General features: G+C 58.4%; 2 protein-coding genes across 3 annotated transcripts; one reads left to right on the top strand and one right to left on the bottom strand.

Annotated features, from left to right (window-relative positions):
* Positions 1–601: 601 nt before the first annotated feature.
* ACTN3 (actinin alpha 3) lies at positions 602–12,790 on the top strand. Its single transcript, XM_037838874.1, has 21 exons — positions 602–745; positions 3,874–3,988; positions 4,151–4,270; positions 4,628–4,714; positions 4,798–4,885; positions 5,522–5,600; positions 5,685–5,766; positions 6,518–6,603; positions 6,853–6,945; positions 7,344–7,574; positions 7,705–7,852; positions 8,897–9,047; positions 9,591–9,699; positions 9,783–9,923; positions 10,205–10,387; positions 10,795–10,929; positions 11,088–11,267; positions 11,617–11,763; positions 11,863–11,928; positions 12,392–12,550; positions 12,632–12,790. Exons 1-21 carry the CDS (start codon positions 602–604, stop codon positions 12,788–12,790), a joined length of 2,703 nt encoding a protein of 900 aa, XP_037694802.1.
* Positions 12,791–13,050: 260 nt separating this feature from the next.
* On the bottom strand, positions 13,051–18,096 carry CTSF (cathepsin F). 2 transcript variants are annotated; one of them, XM_037838876.1, is made up of 14 exons: positions 17,758–18,096; positions 17,425–17,523; positions 17,036–17,120; positions 16,882–16,943; positions 16,692–16,767; positions 16,000–16,113; positions 15,749–15,894; positions 15,565–15,661; positions 15,405–15,485; positions 14,527–14,646; positions 14,381–14,445; positions 14,191–14,281; positions 13,699–13,757; positions 13,051–13,612 (listed from the first exon to the last, which is right to left on the bottom strand). In XM_037838876.1, the coding sequence occupies exons 1-14, from the start codon at positions 17,968–17,970 to the stop codon at positions 13,538–13,540; spliced, it is 1,383 nt and encodes a 460-aa protein (XP_037694804.1). In that variant the 5' UTR covers positions 17,971–18,096; the 3' UTR covers positions 13,051–13,537. The 2 variants fall into 2 exon arrangements, with proteins under 2 accessions (XP_037694804.1, XP_037694805.1); XM_037838877.1 differs by having other exon boundaries at positions 17,043–17,120; positions 17,758–18,062.
* Between the last annotated feature and the right edge of the window lie 3,476 nt (positions 18,097–21,572).

The raw sequence follows: 21,572 nt of genomic DNA, 5'->3' as shown, positions 1-21,572 counted from the left end.
GCGTCGGGGTTTCCCGGCTCAGCACATTCCCCCTCACCCCGGGCCGCCCCGATATTAATAGCCCTGTCTCGGCCCTTCCAGCTGGCTCCGAGCCCCTCTCCATGCTCGAGTGTCTCCCTTCATCACCCCAGAAAACATTCAAAACAGCTCGGTGCCTCCGTGTTTCTGATGGTGAAGTGGGGATAAGGCTCCCCGTTTCCCAGCAGCGGGGCGCTGGAAGGGGAAGGCCCAAAGGGCAGCCTCTAGAGCGGTCTGCAGCCACTGTTGTTATTGTCATCTCCATTTACCGATGAGGAAACTTAGATTCAGAGAGGGCCCGTGGCTTTCCCAAGGTCACACAGCGCCCAAGCGGTTGGAGCTGCGACGCGAACCCCGGATCTCCGCCACCGGCTCCACCCCAGCGCTCCCCAATTTCGCAGTCCCCTGGCCCCAGCGCAGCGTCTTGCCTGGCTCCTACCCCAGCGCCCTCGCCCCTTCCCGGCCCCTCCCTCCTCCCCCATAATTAGCGCGAATCTGATCCGGGGCTGGGCCGGGCCCTACTTAACGCGGCCCGCGCTTCCCGGAGCGCGCCGAGCCCAGCGGAGCCCGGAGTCCGAGCGCGATGATGATGGTTATGCAGCCCGAGGGCCCAGGGGCCAGGGAGGGGCGCTTCGCCGGCGTCGGGGGCGGCGAGTACATGGAGCAGGAGGAGGACTGGGACCGCGACCTGCTGCTGGACCCGGCCTGGGAGAAGCAGCAGAGGAAAGTGAGTGCTCGCCCATTTCTCGACGGCAAAACTGAGGCCCGAGAGGCGGGGCGGGTGGTCTTCCGGCATCCCAGCAGGTCAGAGGCAGAGCCTGCCTTTAACACAGATGCGCTCCCTGCCCAGGCTCGGGCCCCCCAGCCCCTCGGCTGTCCCCGCAGGCCTGGAAGAGAGGGCTGGGAACCCTCCCCAGGGGGTTAGGGTGACAAGGAGAGCCTCTAGGGTCTCCACTCCCCAGGGTTCATTCCCCTTGGACCCACCACCGCTGTTCTGCTGGGGAGAAATGGATTGGACAATGCCCAGAAGATCCAAGTTTATGGGGTTCAGAGAGAATAATCTCCCCACACCCCCCACTCTTTGGTTAAATATACCCAGGCCCCACCCTGAGGGCTTAAGGCCAGGCAACTACTGGACTTGGAATGGGGAGTTGGTGGGGGAACCATCCTAGGCCCCATCGCTTCTCCCCTCTGTACTCTCTTCAGCATGGGGTCCATAGTCACCCTATCCCAACTGTCAGATGAGGAAACTGAGACCCAGAAAGGGGAAAACGCAGGCCCCAAATCATATACTATCGGAAAACAGGACCCCCAAGCTGAGGTGCTTTACCTCTTGCCCTACCCCAACTGAAAAGGCTACAAGGTTAAGGAGGAGGGGAGCCCCAGGTCCCCTTACGCAGTAACTTGACTCCCCAGCCAGATGGACACTTTGTGCTGAGACAGCGCCTTGGGGGGGCTGGAAAGGGGCACCAGGGCAGTTGCTGCGCCGGCCCAGCCTTATAGGGCACACAGGTCCCCCACCCTCCTCCATGAGCTCGTTTCACCCCCAGACTCTCCCAAGCGTAGGAGGCGGGACACCTGGGTCCCCCAAATAGACAGTGATGCAGGCTGGTGAGAGAAGAGTCCGGGGGTGGCAGACCGGAAGTAGGGACACCACGAAGTCATCAGACCCTGCTCCACGTTTGCCAATAATGTACGATCCCTGGAAACAGCAGGGGACAGGGGCATTTTGTGGAATTTGCAGAATCTGAGAACCCCAGAATTTAGAATCAGAGCATTTTCTCTGGGTTAGACGACAGGAGATGACCCTTGGGTCCAGAAGGCTCAGCTGACTTGGCTGGGGTGCCCTGAGTGACAGGCTTTCCCCCCGGGCTCCTCCTGCACCTGTCTCCAAGCACTGTGGTCCCTGGGCTGCAGCCCCGGGCTCAGCAATCTCCCGGTGATGTCATCCCTGCCCCTGGCAGTTGCTGCTGCCACCTGCTTTGCAACAACTCGACCTATACCCTCACCCACCCACACCAGGCTCGCTTGCCCCTCATATGACACGTGCCAGTCCCTTACGTGCCTTTGTCATTTAACAAAACATCAGGAACATCCTTCCAATGCAACTAACAGCCACCTACCTCATCCATTCTTTCAACGGCTGCACCGCAGGGATGCTCCGAAAATCACTCAGCGTCCCCTGTGGTTGGACATTCAGGTTCTTTATAATAAATGTCATAACACAATGTAATAAGCATCCCTCTGCTTGGCCTTAGCCCTGCCCTTGTCCCTCCTCTATTCAAGGGATCCACACAGAGTCTTGGAGCACTCCCCCCTCCTCCCTCCCAACGCCTGGGGAAAATATAAAGACTCCGTTTCAGGGAGTTTATATTCCAGCAGGGATGCAGATTTCCATCTCTTGCACTTGCCACTGCCTCTTCCCCCTCGCTGACTCCTTTCCTCTCTCGCCCTGGTCCCCACCACTGCCTCCTCGATTCTCCCTTCTGTTCCCCAATTCATCCGTCTCCACTCTGCAACCAGAGTGACCTTTCTAGAACAGTTCTGCCCACCTCCCTCCTCTCCCTGAAAGCGTCCCTGACTCCCTGTTGCCCTCAGGATCAAATTCAAACTCCCTGGCTTAGCAGCCAACACCGTGCGTGACCTGGCCCCTGGTGCCCCTCCGGCCTGCCTCTCACTGCGTGTACACCCCCAGCTCCATTCCAGCGGCGCCCACAAACACAGCAGCTGGTTCCCCCACCATCGAGCAGCCACCCCCGCAGCCGCCCCCGCCTGGGATGCCTTCACCTGCTCTTCTCCGCAGGAGGAGCTCCTGCCCTTGCATCCAGCTCTGATCCAATATTCGCCTTTCCCTAAAGGCCCCACCTGATTTGGAAGACCCCCTCCCCTAAACCCCTGAAATGAAAGGGCTCCCTGGACCACCTCCCAGAAGCATCTACCTGGTGGGGGGGGGGGCTGCTGTGGGTTCTAGAATGCTGCGAGGTCAGAAGAGGAAGGACCTGAAACACCATGATTAATTATACAAGTGGGGAAACCGAGCCCCAAAAGGGGCAAGGGGCTGGCCCCAGGTCACCGAGAGTGAGGTCAGCTGGGACTGGCGTCCACTGTGCTCACAAAGGACCCTGCGGCTGGTGGCAGACACAGGCCCGGAGGGCTTGGGAGGTTGGTGGACACCTGTGCACCAGGCCCCAGGCCACCCCCCAAGCCCAACACATGCTCAGCTGTTTACCCCCATTCCCATCACCAGCGGAGGCTGACTCTGGAGGGGGAGGGAGGGCAGATGGTTCTGGAAACTAAGTGAACCTGGGCCTGAGCGCCTAGCTGATACGCCACAGCCTGGAAGCACTTGCACACCCGGGATCTACTTGAAGGCCAAGTCACAACCATACTGGAAGGTCGGAGATAACAACAGCACAGGTGCACAGTCCCTTGGCAAACCCCTCAAAGCCAGACATGCTTCAATCCAGAATTTTTTCAGATATTTTAGAAAGGCGGTTATCATCCTGCAGTGTAACCCCTGCGCCTCAGGGGGTCCCACACACTGTCTGCTCTGAAATTTTCTAAGTCCTCTTCCATTGCTTGGGACCAGCCAAGGCTGTGGTGCTGTCCTGGTGGGGCACCCCAAGTACAAATCAGGACCTGTGTGGGCCCCAGGCCCTGTTTCTGTCCTTCCAGAAGAGCTAAGGCTCAGAGAGGGAAAGAGACTGGACCAAGATGCACAGCATGTCAGTGGCTGAGCTGGGACTGGAATCCAGGGCCTCCAGCTCTGAGACCTCCCCTGACCGAGCAGCCAGGGCTATGCCCCACACCCTCCGGGCTCTGCCCCGGGGACTGAGTGCTGCCCTCTGCCCCCAGACCTTCACTGCCTGGTGCAACTCACACCTGCGCAAGGCGGGCACCCAGATCGAGAACATCGAGGAGGATTTCCGCAACGGTCTCAAACTCATGCTGCTCCTGGAGGTCATCTCAGGTGAGGGGTGCCAGGCCCGACCCAGGGGAATCCAGAGAGCTGGGGGAACAGTGGAAGGAGAGTACTGCAGGGGGCTTTGGCAGGGGAAGGGGGCAGTTTGGGGAGGCTGTCCTCAGCTGCCTGCCATGACCTTTGATCCTTGACCCCTCCTCATACACTCAGGGGAGAGGCTGCCCCGGCCAGACAAAGGCAAGATGCGCTTCCACAAAATCGCCAATGTCAACAAGGCCCTGGATTTTATCGCCAGCAAGGGGGTGAAGCTGGTGTCCATCGGGGCTGAAGGTGAGATGGCAGGGGGTCCCTGGGCAGGGGCAGGGTGGGGGCCATTCCTGACATCAACAAGTCACCTTTGGGAGCCTCGTCTCCCTGATGAGGACCATCGTCCCTGCCTCGCGGGAGGGACTGGAAAGAGCAAATGGACTCAAGTTGCCAGCACAAGACTAGGCACCTAGTAAGTGGGCAATGAATCGCTTTGAAATAACAATCAATGTTTATTGAGCACCTACTACTTGCTGGCCCGGAATGGGGAGCAAGGGCCAGAAGGCAGGGCCAGTGAAAGGTGAGCTGAGGCCCGGTAGTGCGGGGCCTTGAATGGCAGGCAGAACCCCACCGTGTCCCCCACTCCCCCATACCCCGCAGAGATTGTTGATGGGAACCAGAAGATGACCCTGGGCATGATCTGGACCATTATCCTTCGCTTCGCCATCCAGGACATCTCCGTGGAGGGTGAGCGGTGGGGAAGGAGGCAGGGCGAGGGGGCTGGCCCGGGCCCCTCCCCATCTCATGCTCCCGCCCCCGCTCCCACCCAGAAACCTCGGCCAAGGAAGGCTTGCTGCTGTGGTGCCAGCGGAAGACGGCCCCCTACCGCAACGTCAACGTGCAGAACTTCCACACCAGGTCTGTCCGCCGCTGGACAAACGACCCGGGGCCCCCACTGGGTGCTGGGCCCAGAGAGGAGCCTGACACAGGCCCCGCCTTTAAGGCCATCCCTGGTCAGTGAGGGACACAGAGCTGGCCCTGTCACAAGCCACGGGGGAGCGAGACGTCCCAGCCGAGTTCCTTGAATGGTGTCTGAAAAGAGGGGGCACTGAGTAAATGTCTGATGACTTGGGTGGAATCAAATCCAGGTGGTTTGAGGAGAATCTCTAGAGGAGGGGGGAACTTAGACATGCCTTGGAAAGGCATTCTGGCCAGAGGGAACCTCACTAACAAAGGCCTAGAGGCCAAAAACACTTAGCAACTGGTCTGGTGTAAGCAGAGGGTGTGTGAAGGACTCACGATGGGCTTGGAGGAGGCGGTTGAAGTCTCATCATGATGGGCCTCAAATGCCAGGCTAAGGCGTTTGTGCTTGACTCGAGAAGTAATGGGGAGCCATGGAGGGTTAGAGAGATGAAAGGCTGTGACCTGAAGGGCAGGGAGGCAGTAATGAGTAGCCCCTAAGGTGTGGGGGGGTGCTCCTGGGGCAAGGGTAGGACAGGGCCTCGGCTCGAACCCAGGCCTGACCCCCGCTGCCCGCCCCTCCCCTCCGTCCAGCTGGAAGGATGGCCTGGCCCTCTGCGCCCTCATCCACCGACACCGCCCCGACCTCGTCGACTACGCCAAACTGCGCAAGGTAGGCCTCTGCCACCCCCTGCCCCAACTTCCCAACCTCTGCCCTCGGCTGACCTTTCACCTCTCCCCCCTCACACCCTTCTAGGATGACCCCATTGGCAACCTGAACACTGCCTTCGAGGTGGCGGAGAAATACCTGGATATCCCCAAGATGTTGGATGCGGAAGGTGAGTGTTGGCCCTAGCCCAGGCCCAGGCCTCCGCTTACTTACCTGTCGGCAACAGCCAATCTCCACACCTTTGCTTGAGCTCCAGAGTCCTCCCAGAATCCTCTGCTCCCCCTGGACACACACATACTCCCTGGTCCGAATCTTCCTGCTGAAGGCCCCCTCCTCCAGGCTCCTCTCTCCTGCCCCTTTCCCACACCACCCAATGGAAGTGGCCTCTCCTGCCTGTCCTGCCCGGCCCCTTGGGTAATGGCTCCACCCTCTGCCTGGCATCCCAGTCACCTGGGCTACCTGTGAGCCTGTTGGTCCCTTAAGACAGAGAGTTCCTCTGAAGAGTGTCCTGTGGCTGGTTCATGTCCCTGGTCCCTGTGACACAGCCACCCATTTAGTCAGTTGAAGCAGCAAACATTTTCTGAGCCTGGCACCCCGGATCTGTGGGCATTGATGAATGAGAACATATTCTGACCCCTGAGGAGCTCATGGACTTGAGGGAAAAGACAGACAGACAGACAGACGGAGTTATGAGATGGTCAGAGGCACTAGGCAGTGTGGACAGGTACCTCCTGAAGTACCCTCGCCCACACCCTCATGCTTTCCTGGCCCCACAGAGGGGGAGGTTGCTGGGTCCTGGGGTGATCAGGAGGGCTTCAGGGAAGAGGCAGCTGCTGGGTTTGGGGTGGCAGAGGGAGAACTGTGCCTGGGTGGGGGCTTCGGGCAGTAGACACCACGCTACACTCACCCCCCCACCCCAGACATCGTGAACACCCCCAAGCCGGATGAGAAGGCCATCATGACGTATGTTTCCTGCTTCTACCATGCCTTTGCGGGGGCCGAACAGGTAAGGGTGGCCTCGCTGCTGCTGCTGGACTGGGCTTGTGGACCTGCCGGGCCCCACCTCAGCAACTTCCCAGCATTTGGAGTGCCAGGCTCCGGGTGGGTGGCAGGGTCACTGTTGCAGCTCTGTAAGACGTATGCCACCCCATCTGCACTGACCCAGGCTTTAAGAGCTTCACAGAGGGAGAGAGGCTGGGGGCTGGCTGGGGCAGCTGGTTTTAACACCCGCCCTTCTGCCCACCCCCCACCATAGGCAGAGACAGCTGCCAACAGGATCTGCAAGGTGCTGGCCGTGAACCAGGAGAACGAGAAGCTGATGGAGGAGTACGAGAAACTTGCCAGTGAGGTGAGACTGGTGTCCGAGAGGACACCCCAGTGCTCCCCTTCCAATCCCTGCAGAGCCTCCTCCTCCCCACAGCGTCCTCCTGCCTGGCCCCGCCCATCTCCTGCTCTCCTGTCTTTCCAAACTCCTGGCCACTGATTGATTGATTGATTGATTCATTCATTCATCCATTCACTCGTATTTACAGTTGCATTGCCCTTTGTTCTATGCCAACCTATACTGGCCCTGGACTCGGAAATGAACCATCCTACTCCCTTCATGATTAGGGGGACCCCCTCTTCTGTCCTCCAGAGTTGTGAAAGTCAGCCCCACCCCACTCAAATCCACAGCCTGGGGGTGGGTGGAGAGGGTGGCCTGGGAGGCAGCCTGGCTCTGAGCTCTGCTCTGCTCACCCCCGACAGCTGCTGGAGTGGATCCGCCGCACCATACCGTGGCTGGAGAACCGCGTGGGCGAGCCCAGCATGAGTGCCATGCAGCGCAAGCTGGAGGACTTCCGGGACTACCGGCGCCTGCACAAGCCTCCCCGCGTGCAGGAGAAGTGCCAGCTGGAGATCAACTTCAACACGCTGCAGACCAAGCTGCGGTTGAGCCACCGGCCCGCCTTCATGCCTTCCGAGGGCAAGCTGGTCTCGGTGAGGCAGTCCAGGGCTCCCGGGTGGTCCCGGTTCTACCTGCACCCCCTACTTGGGTGACCTTGGGCTCTGTGTCCCCATCTGTGCAATGGGTGAACCATGACCGAAGGCACCTCTGCTTGCCCCACAGGACATCGCCAACGCGTGGCGGGGCCTGGAGCAGGTGGAGAAGGGCTACGAGGACTGGCTGCTTTCGGAGATCCGGCGCCTGCAGCGGCTGCAGCACCTGGCTGAGAAGTTCCAGCAGAAGGCTTCCCTGCATGAAACCTGGACCCGGGGTAGGGACAGCTCATGGGGCTTGGCTCTGTCCTGGGGTGGGGACTGGGAGAGAGACAGTGTCCTGGCAACATGCACAAGGATGGGGGTGAGTGCTCTGCAGGGATGCTGGAGACCAGATTTCTAGCCCCAGTGTTCACCCTGGCTTGCTGTGCAACCTTGGACAAGTCAGTGCCCCTCTCTGGGCCACAGTTTCTTTACCTATAAATTCAGGCCTCTAAACTCCCCCCTGGGCTCTAACCTTCCATGGGTCTTCTCTGTTAATTTGTCCTATAGCACTGTATTTGCATGTATAGCCAGTTTCAAAGGTAATGAGCCTCAGCTCTACTTATCACTCAAAGTATATTGATGCCAAAATATGCATGAATAAAATTTCACTCTGTATAAAAAACATTCATGCTGTATTCTGCCAGGGATTTTAATCTGACAAATTAGTGAGTCCTCCCTAAAAATAATGAACAAACACTGAACATGGATGATGGGCATCATGCAAAACACTAGTTCAGAATGATAAGAATTGATTAACTTTACAGACACTCCCTGTGACCTTGGGAAAGTCTCCTAAACTCCTTAAACTTCAGTTATCTCCTCTGCAAAATGCAGAGACAATAAATGATCGCTGGCCGCTATTATTATGAGCGTGCATAACTATGATAATAATTCACAAAGCACATGAAGATTACTCATTCATCCAACAAATATTCGTGGAGTGTCTAAACGCCAGGCGCTGTGTCAGAGGCTCACGACGCTCACGGAGGAACTGGGAGGTGGCCCGCCATCAAATAATTCCCTAACTGTTCCAAGGGCCACCCGGGACGGTGCGGGGTCAGGGGACGCTGACATCATTTAGGGGGTCATGCCCTGGGACAGGAGCTTCACTTAACTTTATCACGCTGGGGACTCAGAGCAAACCGCTAGGGTAGGCTGGGCGCGGTGATCGCGCGCATTTCACAGGTGAGGGATCTCCACGGTCACACAGCGCAGCGCAGACCCCGGCTCCTGCCGCGGTCGCGCCTGGGTGACGGGAGCCGGGCCTCTCCGAGCAGGGAAGGAGGATATGCTGAGCCAGCGCGACTACGAGTCGGCCTCGCTGCAGGAGGTGCGGGCGTTGCTGCGGCGCCACGAGGCCTTCGAGAGCGACCTGGCGGCGCACCAGGACCGCGTGGAGCACATCGCCGCGCTGGCCCAGGAGCTCAAGTAGGCGTGGCCGGCGGCGGCCCCGCCCCCTCTGCTCTGGGCCCCGCCCCGTTCCTCTCCCCTTCACAACCTCGTTCTTTCTGGTTGGGTAGCTTCGCCCCTCCCCATCCCCACTCGCTCCGCCTCCCCGCCCGTGACCCCGCCCCCTAGCCCCAGACCCCGGGGGCTGCCCCCCGTTTCCCCCATCGGCCTTCGACTTGCCCCGCCCCCGTGGCCGCCCCCTCAGCAAGGGGCCCAGCCTGCTAACCCCAAACCCTCCCCCTCAGCCTTGGACGCGCCACTTTCCCCCGTAAAACCGCCCCCATGTCACCGAACCCCAGCGCCGAAACTCCAGCCCTTCCAGCCCCGCTCCAACCGGACTGGAGCTGAGCACCTGCCGGCGCCCCCCTTCCTCCAGGAACGCGCCGACTCACCCCTCCCGGTCCTAGCTCCCTCATGCCTCCACCACCACCACCCGGGGCGTGGGTTCCTGCGCCGGGAGGGCAGTCGGGAGGAAATGTGGGCGCGGGTCTGGCCCCGCAGTCACCCCCTTCCCGCCTCCAGTGAGCTGGACTACCACGACGCGGCCTCGGTGAACAGCCGCTGCCAGGCCATCTGCGACCAATGGGACAACCTGGGCACGCTCACCCAGAAGAGGCGCGACGCGCTGGAGGTGGGGCTGGGGGCCCGAGAGCTGGGGCAGGAGGCGGGAGAGGCTGGGCAGGGTGCTGACCTCCCCATTCCCGCCGCCCTCAGAGGATGGAGAAGCTCCTGGAGACCATCGACCAGCTGCAGCTGGAGTTTGCACGGCGGGCAGCGCCCTTCAACAACTGGCTCGACGGCGCCGTGGAGGACCTGCAGGACGTGTGGCTGGTGCACTCGGTGGAGGAGACCCAGGTGGGCAAGGCTCCCCCCCCCCCCCCAGTCTCTGGCTCCCCAGAAACTACTACTTCCCGGGGCCTAGATGCAGTGACAGCAAAGCTAGACTAAAATCCCGTCAGCCAGTCTTTTGCTGCTCCTGGGGAATGGGGAAGAGAGGAAAACCCCAGTTCCCAAGTCCTGGGCTGGGAGCAGGAAGCCTGAGTTCTCTTGCCAGCCCCCCGGGGACCCCGCCAGAAGTCCTGGAGCAGCTGCTGCCCTCTTTCTGTTGTCTGACACTTCCTGCCTTTCGCCCACAGAGCCTGATGACAGCCCATGAGCAGTTCAAGGCAACACTGCCTGAGGCTGACCGAGAGCGAGGCGCCATCCTGGGCATCCAGGGCGAGATCCAGAAGATCTGCCAGACATACGGGCTGTGGCCCAGCTCCACCAACCCCTACATCAGCCTCACCCCACAGGACATCAACAGCAAGTGGGACACGGTCAGTGCCACCACTCTAACCACCCTCCAACCGTGGGTGTCTTGAGATACGGAGACCAGCGGCCACCTTGGATCTGGGGTCTGCCACTGACTCCACGTGGCTTTGGATAAGTCACCTTTTGTGCCGTGGCCTCATCTGTAAAATGGCCAGAACAGCAGTGTTTTCCTACCAGGACTGACATGAAGTAGAATTAAATCTTGTGTATGGACATCCTTTGTAAAACCACCCTTGTTAGTTACCAATAATGTCACTGGGCCCATTTTACAGATAAGGAAAGTGAAGCCCAGAGAAGCTGAGTGATTTGTCATACAGCCCAAACAGTTTGGCTAAGAGCCAAAGCCCATCTCCCCTCAAAGTCACCTCCCAAACCCCAGAGCTGCCCCTGGCACAACCACCCTCCTTCCCAGGTCCGCAAGCTGGTGCCCAGCCGGGATCAGACGCTGCAGGAGGAGCTGGCCCGGCAGCAGATGAACGAGAGGCTGCGGCGACAGTTTGCAGCCCAGGCCAATGCCATCGGGCCCTGGATCCAGGGGAAGGTGGAGGTGAGGGCCCGGACCGTGGGAACAACCTGGGAGTTGGGAGCCCTCATCCTGCTGGGTACCGCTGCCAGGAGGTGAGGGGCCTGGTGGCAAGGCCGGCATGCCGGGGCTGCCTGAGCCCCAGGCTGCGAGGTACCCACTGCCACCTGGCACCCCTGCAGGAGGTGGGGCGGCTGGCAGTGGGGCTGGCGGGCTCCCTGGAGGAGCAGATGGCTGGGCTGCGGCAGCAGGAGCAGAACATCATCAACTACAAGAGCAACATTGACCGGCTGGAGGGTGACCACCAGCTGCTGCAGGAGAGCCTGGTGTTTGACAACAAGCACACCGTTTACAGCATGGAGGTGGGTGCCGCCCCGGCTGGGGAAGCCAAGGACGGTCACAGCTGGACAGTGCAGTTTGGCGAGGCTCCCCCCAATGTACCCAAGAAGATAGTGAGACCCAGAGAGTAAAGTGACTTGCCCAGAGTCACCTAGCAGTCTTAAGTCAGGCCAGAATTGGCCATGGCTGGTTGATCAAAACTTAATAATCCTCAAACGTGATGGCAGGAAGGGCTGCTGGGGGTCACTCAGTGGAACCTCCAGGGTCCAGAGGCACAGAGAGGGGGAAGGCGTGCCCAGGGTCACCTGGTGGCTTGGGAGTGGAGCTGGAGCTGGTGGCCCCTGACCGTGGTGCCTCCTGCCCTCCCCCCAGCACATCCGTGTGGGCTGGGAGCAGCTGCTCACCACCATCGCCCGCACCATCAATGAGGTGGAGAACCAAGTTTTGACACGAGACGCCAAGGGCCTGAGCCAGGAGCAGCTCAATGAGTTCCGGGCATCCTTCAACCACTTTGACCGGGTCAGCGGGGGCCCAGCCCTGTGTGTAGGGGGAGGAGGTGTGGACTTGGGGGCAGGTGGGGTTCGTGGACCCGGCCTGACACCCACTCACCACTGACAGAAGCGGAATGGGATGATGGAGCCTGACGACTTCCGGGCTTGCCTCATTTCCATGGGCTACGACCTGGTGAGCGCCCCAGGCCCCTCCCAGGCGTCCCACCAGTCCCCCCATGTCCCTCCCACTTCATCAACATGATCCCATTAAATCCTCATCACACTCACTGGGGTTGGACAGAATCACCCCATTTTGCACAGGAGTTCAGAGAGGTAAATGAACTTGCTCAAAAACACACAGCTGGGATTTGAACCAGGTCTGCATGACTCCAAAGTCTGGGCGTACATTTTTACCTCACAGAAACAGCACTATGGGGACAGCTCTGTGTGGCCTGAGAAAAAAGCCAGGACCAAGTGGTGGGGAGCGTTGTCATGGGCAGGAAGCAGATTTCAGTCTCTTAGAAAGGACTTACTGACGCCAGAGCTCCTTGTCACCGGGGCTGTGTGAGTCCAGGCCAGGCAGCCCCCAGGCTGGGACATCGGGACCCCCCTGGCTTTGGTGCCCACGGACACGGTGCCGGCCTCTATCCCTGCAGGGGGAAGTGGAGTTTGCCCGCATCATGACTATGGTGGACCCCAACGCAGCTGGGGTCGTGACCTTCCAGGCCTTCATCGATTTCATGACCCGAGAGACAGCAGAGACAGACACGGCTGAGCAAGTCGTGGCCTCCTTCAAGATCCTGGCGGGAGACAAGGTGTGCCCCGGGCGGTGAGGGGCTGGTGGGCCAGGGCAGGCAACAGGCCCCGTGGGTCCTGATCACCCCGTTGTCCCCCAGAACTACATCACTGCTGAGGAGCTGCGGCGGGAGCTCCCGACTGAGCAGGCCGAGTACTGCATCCGCCGCATGGTGACCTACAAGGGGCCTGGGGTGCCAGCTGGAGCCCTGGACTACGTGGCCTTCTCCAGTGCCCTCTATGGGGAGAGTGAACTCTGACCTCTGACCTCCACCCCCGAGGTTCTCTACGTAAGATGGAGAGAAGGTGCCCCCTGTGGCTGACCCTTTCCATCTCTCCGAGCAAAGGCCTGAGACATGGGCCAACCAAGGGTTTCTGAATAAAGTACCATCCTGGGGCTGCTCCCCGTCTCCTTTTGGTTCCTGAAATAGCAGCTCAGTCCCCGGGCTCCTGCTGCCCTTGTGGGGGTCCCCAACATCCCTCCCTGCCCTCAGGGACTCAGCATTCACACCACACCGGGGACCAGGACACCTCTTTATTGCTGTTAAAAATGGGTGGTTGCAACAGTTTCTCTAGACATGGAAAGCGACACTGTCCCATCCAGGAGAACCAGAAAATTTATAGCGTTAGACAGAGACAAGCCGGGGCAGGAAGGCAGGGCCTGCTGAGGAAAGCCTGCTGAGCTGGCTTTCAGATCAGAATATCTCCTCCCCACCTGCTCCTTACCCGAGCCCAGGATTCTGGCCCCTGCTTCGGCTGCCGAGATGTCGTCCTTCACCCCAAGATCCTCCTAGCTACCACAATTCAACAAAGGTGCAGGTGGGGGGCTTCAGGAGGGGGTGGGTGGAGGGAAGGAGGGGCCGTGCCCCAGTGCCCTCTGCTCACCGAGCCCGAGGTACCCGGTGCCCGCCCCTCAGCCGAGCCTCCTGCGGAGGGGCCTGGACATGCAGGTCAGGCTAGGGAAGGGGCCGCTCTGGTCAGCACCAGGTCCTGCGCTGCTGGGTGCCTCAGTCCACCACTGCCGAGCTGGCCATGCTGTTCACACCGCAGGCCCCAGACCCGCGATGCAAGTAGTAGTAACCCTGGCAGAGGGGAGAGGGCAGCGGCGGTCAGGGCCCTCGGGCAGGCCAGGGGCTGGTGGGCTGGGGAATGGCAGGGTGGCACTCACCTCCTCACCCCAGTCGGTGCCCCAGCTGTTCTTGATGGCCCAGTAGGGAATGTCAGAGCCTGGGGAGGGGGAAGTAGGGGGAACCAGTGTGGAATGCAGGGAGTCAGGGGCTCCCAATTCTCCAGGCAGGGGCCCAAGCACTTTGCATCCTTCAGGTATCTTTTGTGGGCCTACTATGTGCCAGGTGCTAGGAATAGAGCAGAAAGCAAGACCAGACCCACCCACCACCCTCATGGAGAGCTGGGACTGCTGTGGGGTCTGCGGGGGGCACCCACCCCCCTTGCCTCTAGCAGATTACTGGTCTTTAACAGTTCCATCTCCCATACCCACAGAGGGGATGGGTGACTCCCACCTGGCCCAGAGGCCAAGGCCGGAGTGAAGACAAGGTTCTCAGGCCTTCCCCCTCTTTCCCCGTCCTGAGAAGCTACGGTTCAACCCCTCCCTGCCTGGGGCCTGGAATGGATGGGCAGACAGATGGTCAGAAGGACTCACGGTTGCCGTAGCCCACAAGCAGCATGGCATGGTCGATGAACCAAGGGCTGCAGAGGGGCCGGAGGGGGTGGGCGATCCCGTGGCGGTAGAACTGGGGGGGAAGAGTAAGGAGTAGGGGGCCAACTCCAAGGTGGAGAAGTGTGGGGAGTCAGCCAGGGATGGGGCAGGGGCAGTGGGGCCACGACCTCACCTGCATGCCAAAGGCGTTGATGGCGACAGAGATTGGGCCGTTCATGGCCAGCCAGGCTGCCAGCTCTAAGGCAGGGAAGGGGTAGCATCAGTGGGCACCCGAGCCCCTGCCCCACCGGGCCCTTCCTCACCCGGGGCTCCACTCACTCTGCTCGTTCTTGCTCAGCTCCACTGAGTCGTTGATGTAGACCTTGGCCTTCTCTAAAGAAAAGCTGCAGACCTGCGTGTGGCCCTCATAGCCGTAGTCGTCCTCTGTCTCCAGCCCTCCTGGTGTGCAGGGGTGGGGTGGAGGAAAGGGGGGCTCCTGTTTACCATTTGCTTGCTTCTCTGAGCCGGGTGCCGTGCAGCCCCATGTTCCTCACTGGACCCCTGAGGGAGAGCCTCATTCTGGAGCTGATATGACTGAGACGCAGGGAGGAGTAACCAACGAGAACAGTGGCGGAGATGGAACTCAACACCCAACTTCCAACTCCTAGCAGGGGACTCAACCCAGCATCCCTTGACTCCTGACCTGGGCTTGCATGTCCCCACTCTGACAGTCTGCTCCCAATCCAGACCCCTGCCACACTCCGGAAGCAGCCTCCGTACTGCCATCTCAGTCCCTCACTCCTTCCTCCTTCTGCTACAGCAGCCCACTGCCGAACTGAATGGCCAGTTTGGGTCAACGCCTCTCCTCAAGAGTGAGGTCTGTTGGCTCCCTGATATAGCTGCATTCTAGAAACACACACCTCCAAGGAGCAAAAATACCACGACCCCTGTTCGCCGAGTCCCTGCTATGCACCAGGAACTTCACATATACTTCCTCGCTTGCTAGCCACGGGAATTCTATGAGGTGGGCATGGCGAGACCCACTTCACAGATGAGACAACTGAGGATCTGACAGAGCAGCCCTTGCCCAAGGTCTACAGCTCATAAGGGTCAGCAGCAAGACTTGAACCCACTTCTGTGTGCCTCCCCCATCCAACTGCCTTCCTGCAGAGGGAGAGGTGACTTCTGCTGCCCCTCCTGATCCCATTAGGGCTTACCCAAAGTCTTTATGGCTGCGTAGGCGTTGGAGGGCAAGCCGCCCATGCAGGCCTTGTCCACGTCATCACAATCCAAGAGCTCTAGGAGACAGAAGGCTGGTCCCGAGGAGCCCTCCAGGGGGGCTGGGCTGGGGACAGGGGGGTGGAGCGGGATACTCACCCTGCTCAGAGAGGGAGAGCAGGGCCCCCCGGTTCAGGAACCACTGGCCCTCCACATTGCCTGTGACTGAGAAGGCCCAGCAGGAACCGCACATGCCCTGCAAGAGACAGGCAGTCAGGGCTGGGTCCCTTCCCCAACCCTGGTGCAGTACTCGAGGCCACCCTCACCTCTGAGGGGGTCCAACCTGGTTCTTGACTCTGGTGACGGCCCCCTTATTCCTCCAGTCCCAGTCAGGTGGGGCAGGTTCACTGGGGGCCTTGACTTGCTGCATACTCTTCCCAGAATCCTCTTTTAGGAGGGGATTCAGGTAGATGGTACGGAACTCCTCCTCTGTGGGCAAAGGTGGCCAGGGGGTGGGGGAAAGAACATTCTAAGCCAGCCTTGACCAGGGGCCTCGGGAGCAGGCTCCAGGAGGGCTGTGGCCCCCACCCCTACCTGTGAGGTCACTGAACTTGGTGACCCCATACTGAGCTGTGCCACGGTCCAGGGCCTGGATCTTCTGCGCTCGCATCAAGTTATTGGCAAAGATGGACATGCGCCACTGGGTTTCTGAGGACCAAGGAGCATGAGAGGACGGGCTTGGGCCCCAGGTAGATCATAAAAGGTGGGGCGCTTGGGGTTAACTGGCAGGGGGTTCCCTGGGGAGTGTGTGGGCTCTGGATCAGGCCTGAAGCTCTTTACAAGGAGGACAGACCCCTGAAGTGGGGTGGGGGGAGCAGACCTGCAAGTGATGGAGTGGGAGGTATGGTCAACTTTTGGGGCCAAACTGGGGTGGTGACTTCTCAGGCATGAAAGCAGTAACCCAAATGGGCTGCAAAGGCATCACCAGACAGGAGGTTGTGGGAAAGGGCCGTGATCCTGGGAGGGGGGAGGGGCTCTCCAGCAGAGAAAATCTGGCCTCTGTCTAGGATGGTTTCTGAACAAGAAGGTAGGTCAGATGGAAGCAGGGGCCAGGTGCTCAGGGGGACTGCCTGGTCCTGGGAGCCTGGGTAAGGACTTGTGGATTTAGGGGTCCCCAGAAAGATGCACTGACTCTCGTGTCCTTCCCCTCTCCCAACACCAAGATGCCAAGTTGGAGGGAAGGCCCTGATCTGACGGGAGAGCTACACCCAAGGCTGGATCCTCACCCTCCTTCGTCTCATATGTCCGGTTATAGGTGATCATAAAGTTCTTGAAGATTGAAGCCATCTTCATGGAAAAGTCCTGGACAGGCAGGAGGGTCTTTTAAAGAAGTCCCTCTCAGTCTGGCCAGGGTAAGGGGAGGAGAAAGGAAATGAAGCCGCACCCAGTGGCCCCAGACAGACATGGGCTCCTCACCTGGGGCAGGGGATCCTTGTTCAGCAGTGGAAGGACTGAATTCAAAGTTTCATTTCTGTTATCTGGATAAGGTTGGAACACAGAGGAAATCAAGGCTGAACCTTAAGCGAGGCCGGATCTGGGCTATCCCAGCATCCTTGGGCTATCCCAGCACCTGTGACCTTGGTATCCACTGGGCCACAGTCCTGCCTCAGCAGCACTTGTTTCCCCAGCTCCTCGAGGACTTCGAAGCTGCAGAGCTGCAGGGAGAGGAGGAAGCCAGTCTGGGGCCTGGGTTGGAAGCAAGGTCTGGGCAAGATGGAGCTGGAGGCCCCTCAGATGGAAGCCAGCCCCAAGGCAATCACTCCCACATTGGAGACTGGGAATCTTGTCTCTCAGGGAATCTTGGTCTCCTGCCCCCAGGGAACTGGGCAACCCACTCTTCCAGACCTGTCAGGGATGGGTAGCTACTGGGTCAAGTCCCTTCTTCCTGCCCTGACCCACAAACCCAACCGCTGCTAACTCAGCCTGGGGGCAGGGGAGCGCAGGAGTCCCGTCACTCACCAAGGTTTTCTGGGACAAAGGGAGCTGGCACACCGTGGGGTCTTTGCAGGGCTCCTCTTCCAGAGTGGCCTCCAGGGAGTACACTGACCCCTGGCCGTCCTGGATGGAGGGATGGGTGAGGCGGGCACAGCTACTCCCTCCTCAGCCCCGCCTTCACCGGGCCCGCAGCCCCACCCCGGGCCTCCTTCCCCGACTCCATCTTCAGAAGTGCGTCCCTAGGCCTTCCAGAACCCCCCTCCCCCCACCCCAGCCGCAAGCCGAGGCCCGTTCCCTCGGGCAAGGACCCCCAAGCAGCCCGGCCCCGGGAGACCCCCGCCCTCTGCGCGGCCTCACCCGGCGAACGCGGCCGCGGACGGCCCCCAGCGCTGCCCGCCTCCCGGCAGCCCGGCCGCGGTTGTACATCTCCAGGGCGAAGCGGCCGGGCCTCAGCAGCTCCGCGGCCGGCGGCTCCCAGGCCTGAGCGCCAGCCGCCCGGGGTCGGGACGGCGCGGGGGCAGCGCCCGGGAGCAGCCCCAGCAGCGACAGCAGCTGCAGCCAGGGCGCCATGGCGAGGGCGAAGCGGGAGACCCGGTCGCACGGACCCACAGACACTCCGACCAACCGACCAGGCGGAGGAGACCGCGGCCCGAGCTGCCTGCGCTGCTCACCAGCGCTCCGAGAGGCGGCGGGGCGCCCGCCAATGGGCGCCGACCCGGGGCGCCTGCGCACTCGCTTATTTACCTGAGGCACGTGGGACGCACGCGCGGACGGCTCCTCACCCCCCAGGTTCATGGGAGCTGTGGGTGGGTAGTTCCTTGCAATAATCCTATTATGTCTTGGAGTTGCTGAGAGGAGAAAGGACACAGGCCTGAAAATTAAGATAATAATATTTATTGCATGCTTATAATGTTTGGCATTACAAACCATCACCGTGTAGTCGTAGCAATCCCATGAAGTAGTGTGACCCCCATCTTATAATTGAGGAAACAGAGGCTTCAGGGGATTAAGTGGTTTGCCAAACAGCTGAGAAGTTGTAGAGCTGGACTTGAACCACAGCTGTTAGCTTGAGAGCCTGGGTTCACAGCTTGATGACCTTTTCAAGGCTCCTATTCTCAACAGTGAAGTGGCAGATAATATCCCCTGTGCTGGTGTGTCTCGCTCCTGTCTCGAGCTGTTGTCAGGACCAAATGCAATGCTGGAGGCATTTGGCAACCACTAAGCAATATACACGGGCCGGGCCGGTGGGAACCATTCTTTGTTCCTTCCAGCACTCACTCGCTATGTTCCAGGGCCTACTAAGGGGGAACACAAATTCTTTAGACATGATGTTGTGATTTTGGAGCTCTCAATCCAGTAGAGAAATAAAAGGAAATTTTCCTACAATGTATTGTGGGCTAGGAGAGGGAAAACAGAAGAGAGAGCCTGGGGGAGCAAATCACAGAGGAGGGGAAAGGGTTAGTCGGAGCTGGGAGCGTTTGGAGGGCTGATAGCAAAGATCAGCTAGTCCAAACCTGGCTTTTTATAACAGCAGAGGTCTAGAGAGGTGAAGTGACTTTCTGCCATTTAGAAATTAGTGCTGGAGCCAGCTCACTGCTCCCGGCTGCCTGCTGAGATTTGGGAGGGGAAGGTCTGAGGGATTCTTTCTCTGCTGGGTCCTCCCCTGTTCAAAGCCCCTTGGGCCTCCCAAAGAGACAGTCCCAGGTCCTTAACGTGGCTTAAAGGCACTGTGAGGTCTGGTCTCTCCTTTGTCCTCATCACGTGCCCCTTGCACTTGACCCTCCAGCCTAACTCACCCTTGCGTTTCCTCAAGCTCTGGCACACCTCAGAAACTCCAGGCTTGCTCTTCCCTCTGCCTGATAAACTCCAAACACCTTTCAGCTCTCAGTTTAGAGGTCACTTCCTCCAGGAAGGCGTTCCTGATCCACCCCACCCACCTCTGGCTGGTGTTAATGTCCTGTATTGATCTCTGTGCTCCTGGCCGCCCTGAACTTCCTCTCACACTGGACTGCAATTGCCTATTCATCTGTGGGTGCCCTTCACTGGGCCGGGAGTTCAGTAGCTCCCAGATCTTGTGTTGTGGTCTTGGCTCACTGCTGTTTTCTCTGTGCCTAGCAGAGTGCTTACACACTTAGTACCTGCTCAATAAATGCTTGCTGAATGAACAATTGAATGAATGACTCCCTCTGCATGCCCCGGAGTGGGTGTGATGTCAGCCAAGTGCTGATTGATGTGTGATCACTTCCTAGAAGGATGAAGGCTGTGACCGTGGACGTCACAGTCCTGATAGAAGAATCTTGGAAAATGCCTACCATTGATGACCCAGGACCCCTAAATGTGTCCGTGGAGGTGACACACACACAAACACAACCTTCATCTCCTGAAATTCAGCTTCATCTCCTGAAGCTGAATGAATGAAAAACAGGGATTTCTAAGGCCCCAGCAGGGGGAGCAGGACTTTTCTTAGATCCGGGTTTCCAGACAGCCACATTTTCACCACACTTGATCTTTGTGGGAAACTGTCACCTACTCCTAAGTCTGTTTCCTGGACACTGGATCCACCTGACAAGTGTCTTTGGTGGGGAAAGGTGGCTCATCTCTTTGCCAGAGTGAGGCAAGGGAGCCTGATTATAATCAGTGGACTTGGGAGAAGGAATACTTTTTAAGCCATGCAAATGTTGCCTCATATAATTCTCACTCCAACTCTGCAAGAGAGAAATTACACAATTACAAATGAGGAAACCGAGGCCCAGGGGCATGCCAGCCTTCAGGAGCCAGGCTGAAAAGAGGGAGGCAGCAGAGGAGCCTTGGAAGGAATGGACATTGAGGAAAGAGGAAGGCTAAGAGAGAGGGGAAAACCAGAGTGTGTTTCATGAACGATGAAGCAGATGGCTGTGTTGGATGGATGCTGCTGAGAGAGAGCAAGTAAGAGGAGGAGGGAAAAGTGATCTTAGAATTGGGCGACGTGTAGGCCATTGGGGGACATCATTAAGAGCAGTGGGTCGAGGAACAAGGGTGAGAAACATGCCCAATGGCTGGAAACAATTTCAAGTTCTGCAATAAAGAAGAGCAGAGAAGTGTGGTGATAACCAGAAGGATATGGGGCATCAAGAGAGTGTTTTTAAGATGGGAGACACTGCAGCATGTTTGTGGGCAATGGGAACGATACTGAGCAATACTGATGATTCGGGAGGCGGGGGGAGAATTGCAGGAGCTAAGGGCTTGAGAAGACAAAGGGTGATATATTCATTATCTATACTGCTTTAAAAATGGTCATAAAATTAGTAGCTTGAAAAAGCACATTTATTACCTCCTGGGTCAGGAATCGGGGTACTCTTTCTTGGATAGGTTCAGATCTTTGCAAAGGGTTATTTACCTTTCCAGAAAGTGTCACTGAAAGCAACATGCCTGTTGTCAGTGTGTATTTGGAGCTGCCCCAGTTTGCAGGAATCACTGTGTCATGTCTTCTGTGTGCTTGAGTCCAAGCACTTACATGTGGAAATGCAGATTTCTTTAACTCCTTTCCTTGATTTTTAAAAGGGATGTGGGTAAGTAGGATGTTGTCTGTGAAATCCATTTCATTTATTTACTTGACACATTTTGAGTGCATCAGGCATGATTTAGACTCTGGGGGTGGAGATGGAGCATTGTAAACTATTGTTAAGGAAATTGTTGGATCTGATTTAGTTGAGAGCCATTGGTGGATCAACCTGGGTTTGATCCTAACTCAGCCACCATCAACCATGTGACTTAGGACACATCTTCTCACCTCTCTGAACCTGTTTCCTTGTGGGGATATGTGTGGATTAAATGAACTCCTGCAGATACAAGCCTGGCATCTCATCTGTGCTCCCTGAATGGCAGTGGTCAACATTATTATTATGCTAACTGATTCTTTTATGTCACAAATAACACCCTTTAATTTCCTTAAATAATTCCTCAAACTCCATTGCCTAGCTCTCTTTCTTTTGAGGTTCCTCCTCTCCCTCCCACCTCTAAGTTGCCCAGAATCCTCAGTAATTTACTTGGTCCAAAAGAGGGAGGGGGACTGGCTCCCGAGGGGGCTGCCGGCTTCCCTCCCTTTTCCCCACCCCTTGGGGGAACTGGAGTCTGGGGTCCACTGTTGTTATGACTTCTCGCTGCCACACGGTGGCGCTGCTGAGGCTGGGTCC

This window comes from Choloepus didactylus, chromosome 6 (genome assembly GCF_015220235.1).
Source record: "Choloepus didactylus isolate mChoDid1 chromosome 6, mChoDid1.pri, whole genome shotgun sequence".
NCBI classification, from domain to species: domain Eukaryota; kingdom Metazoa; phylum Chordata; class Mammalia; order Pilosa; family Megalonychidae; genus Choloepus; species Choloepus didactylus.
This window is presented reverse-complemented; position numbering and strand designations above follow the sequence as displayed.

Excerpts from the sequence above, each read along its gene's own strand:
- ACTN3 (XM_037838874.1), top strand. The coding sequence starts at position 602 with ATGATGATGGTTATGCAGCCCGAGGGCCCAGGGGCCAGGGAGGGGCGC. Across the intron at positions 5,601-5,684 it reads ACTACGCCAAACTGCGCAAG|GATGACCCCATTGGCAACCT; the intron begins GTAGGCCTCTGC and ends ACACCCTTCTAG. Across the intron at positions 9,700-9,782 it reads AGAGGCGCGACGCGCTGGAG|AGGATGGAGAAGCTCCTGGA; the intron begins GTGGGGCTGGGG and ends CGCCGCCCTCAG.
- CTSF (XM_037838876.1), bottom strand. The coding sequence starts at position 17,970 with ATGGCGCCCTGGCTGCAGCTGCTGTCGCTGCTGGGGCTGCTCCCGGGC. Across the intron at positions 16,768-16,881 it reads ACAAGGATCCCCTGCCCCAG|GACTTTTCCATGAAGATGGC; the intron begins GTGAGGAGCCCA and ends CTGCCTGTCCAG. Across the intron at positions 16,114-16,691 it reads GACATATGAGACGAAGGAGG|AAACCCAGTGGCGCATGTCC; the intron begins GTGAGGATCCAG and ends CTTGGTCCTCAG.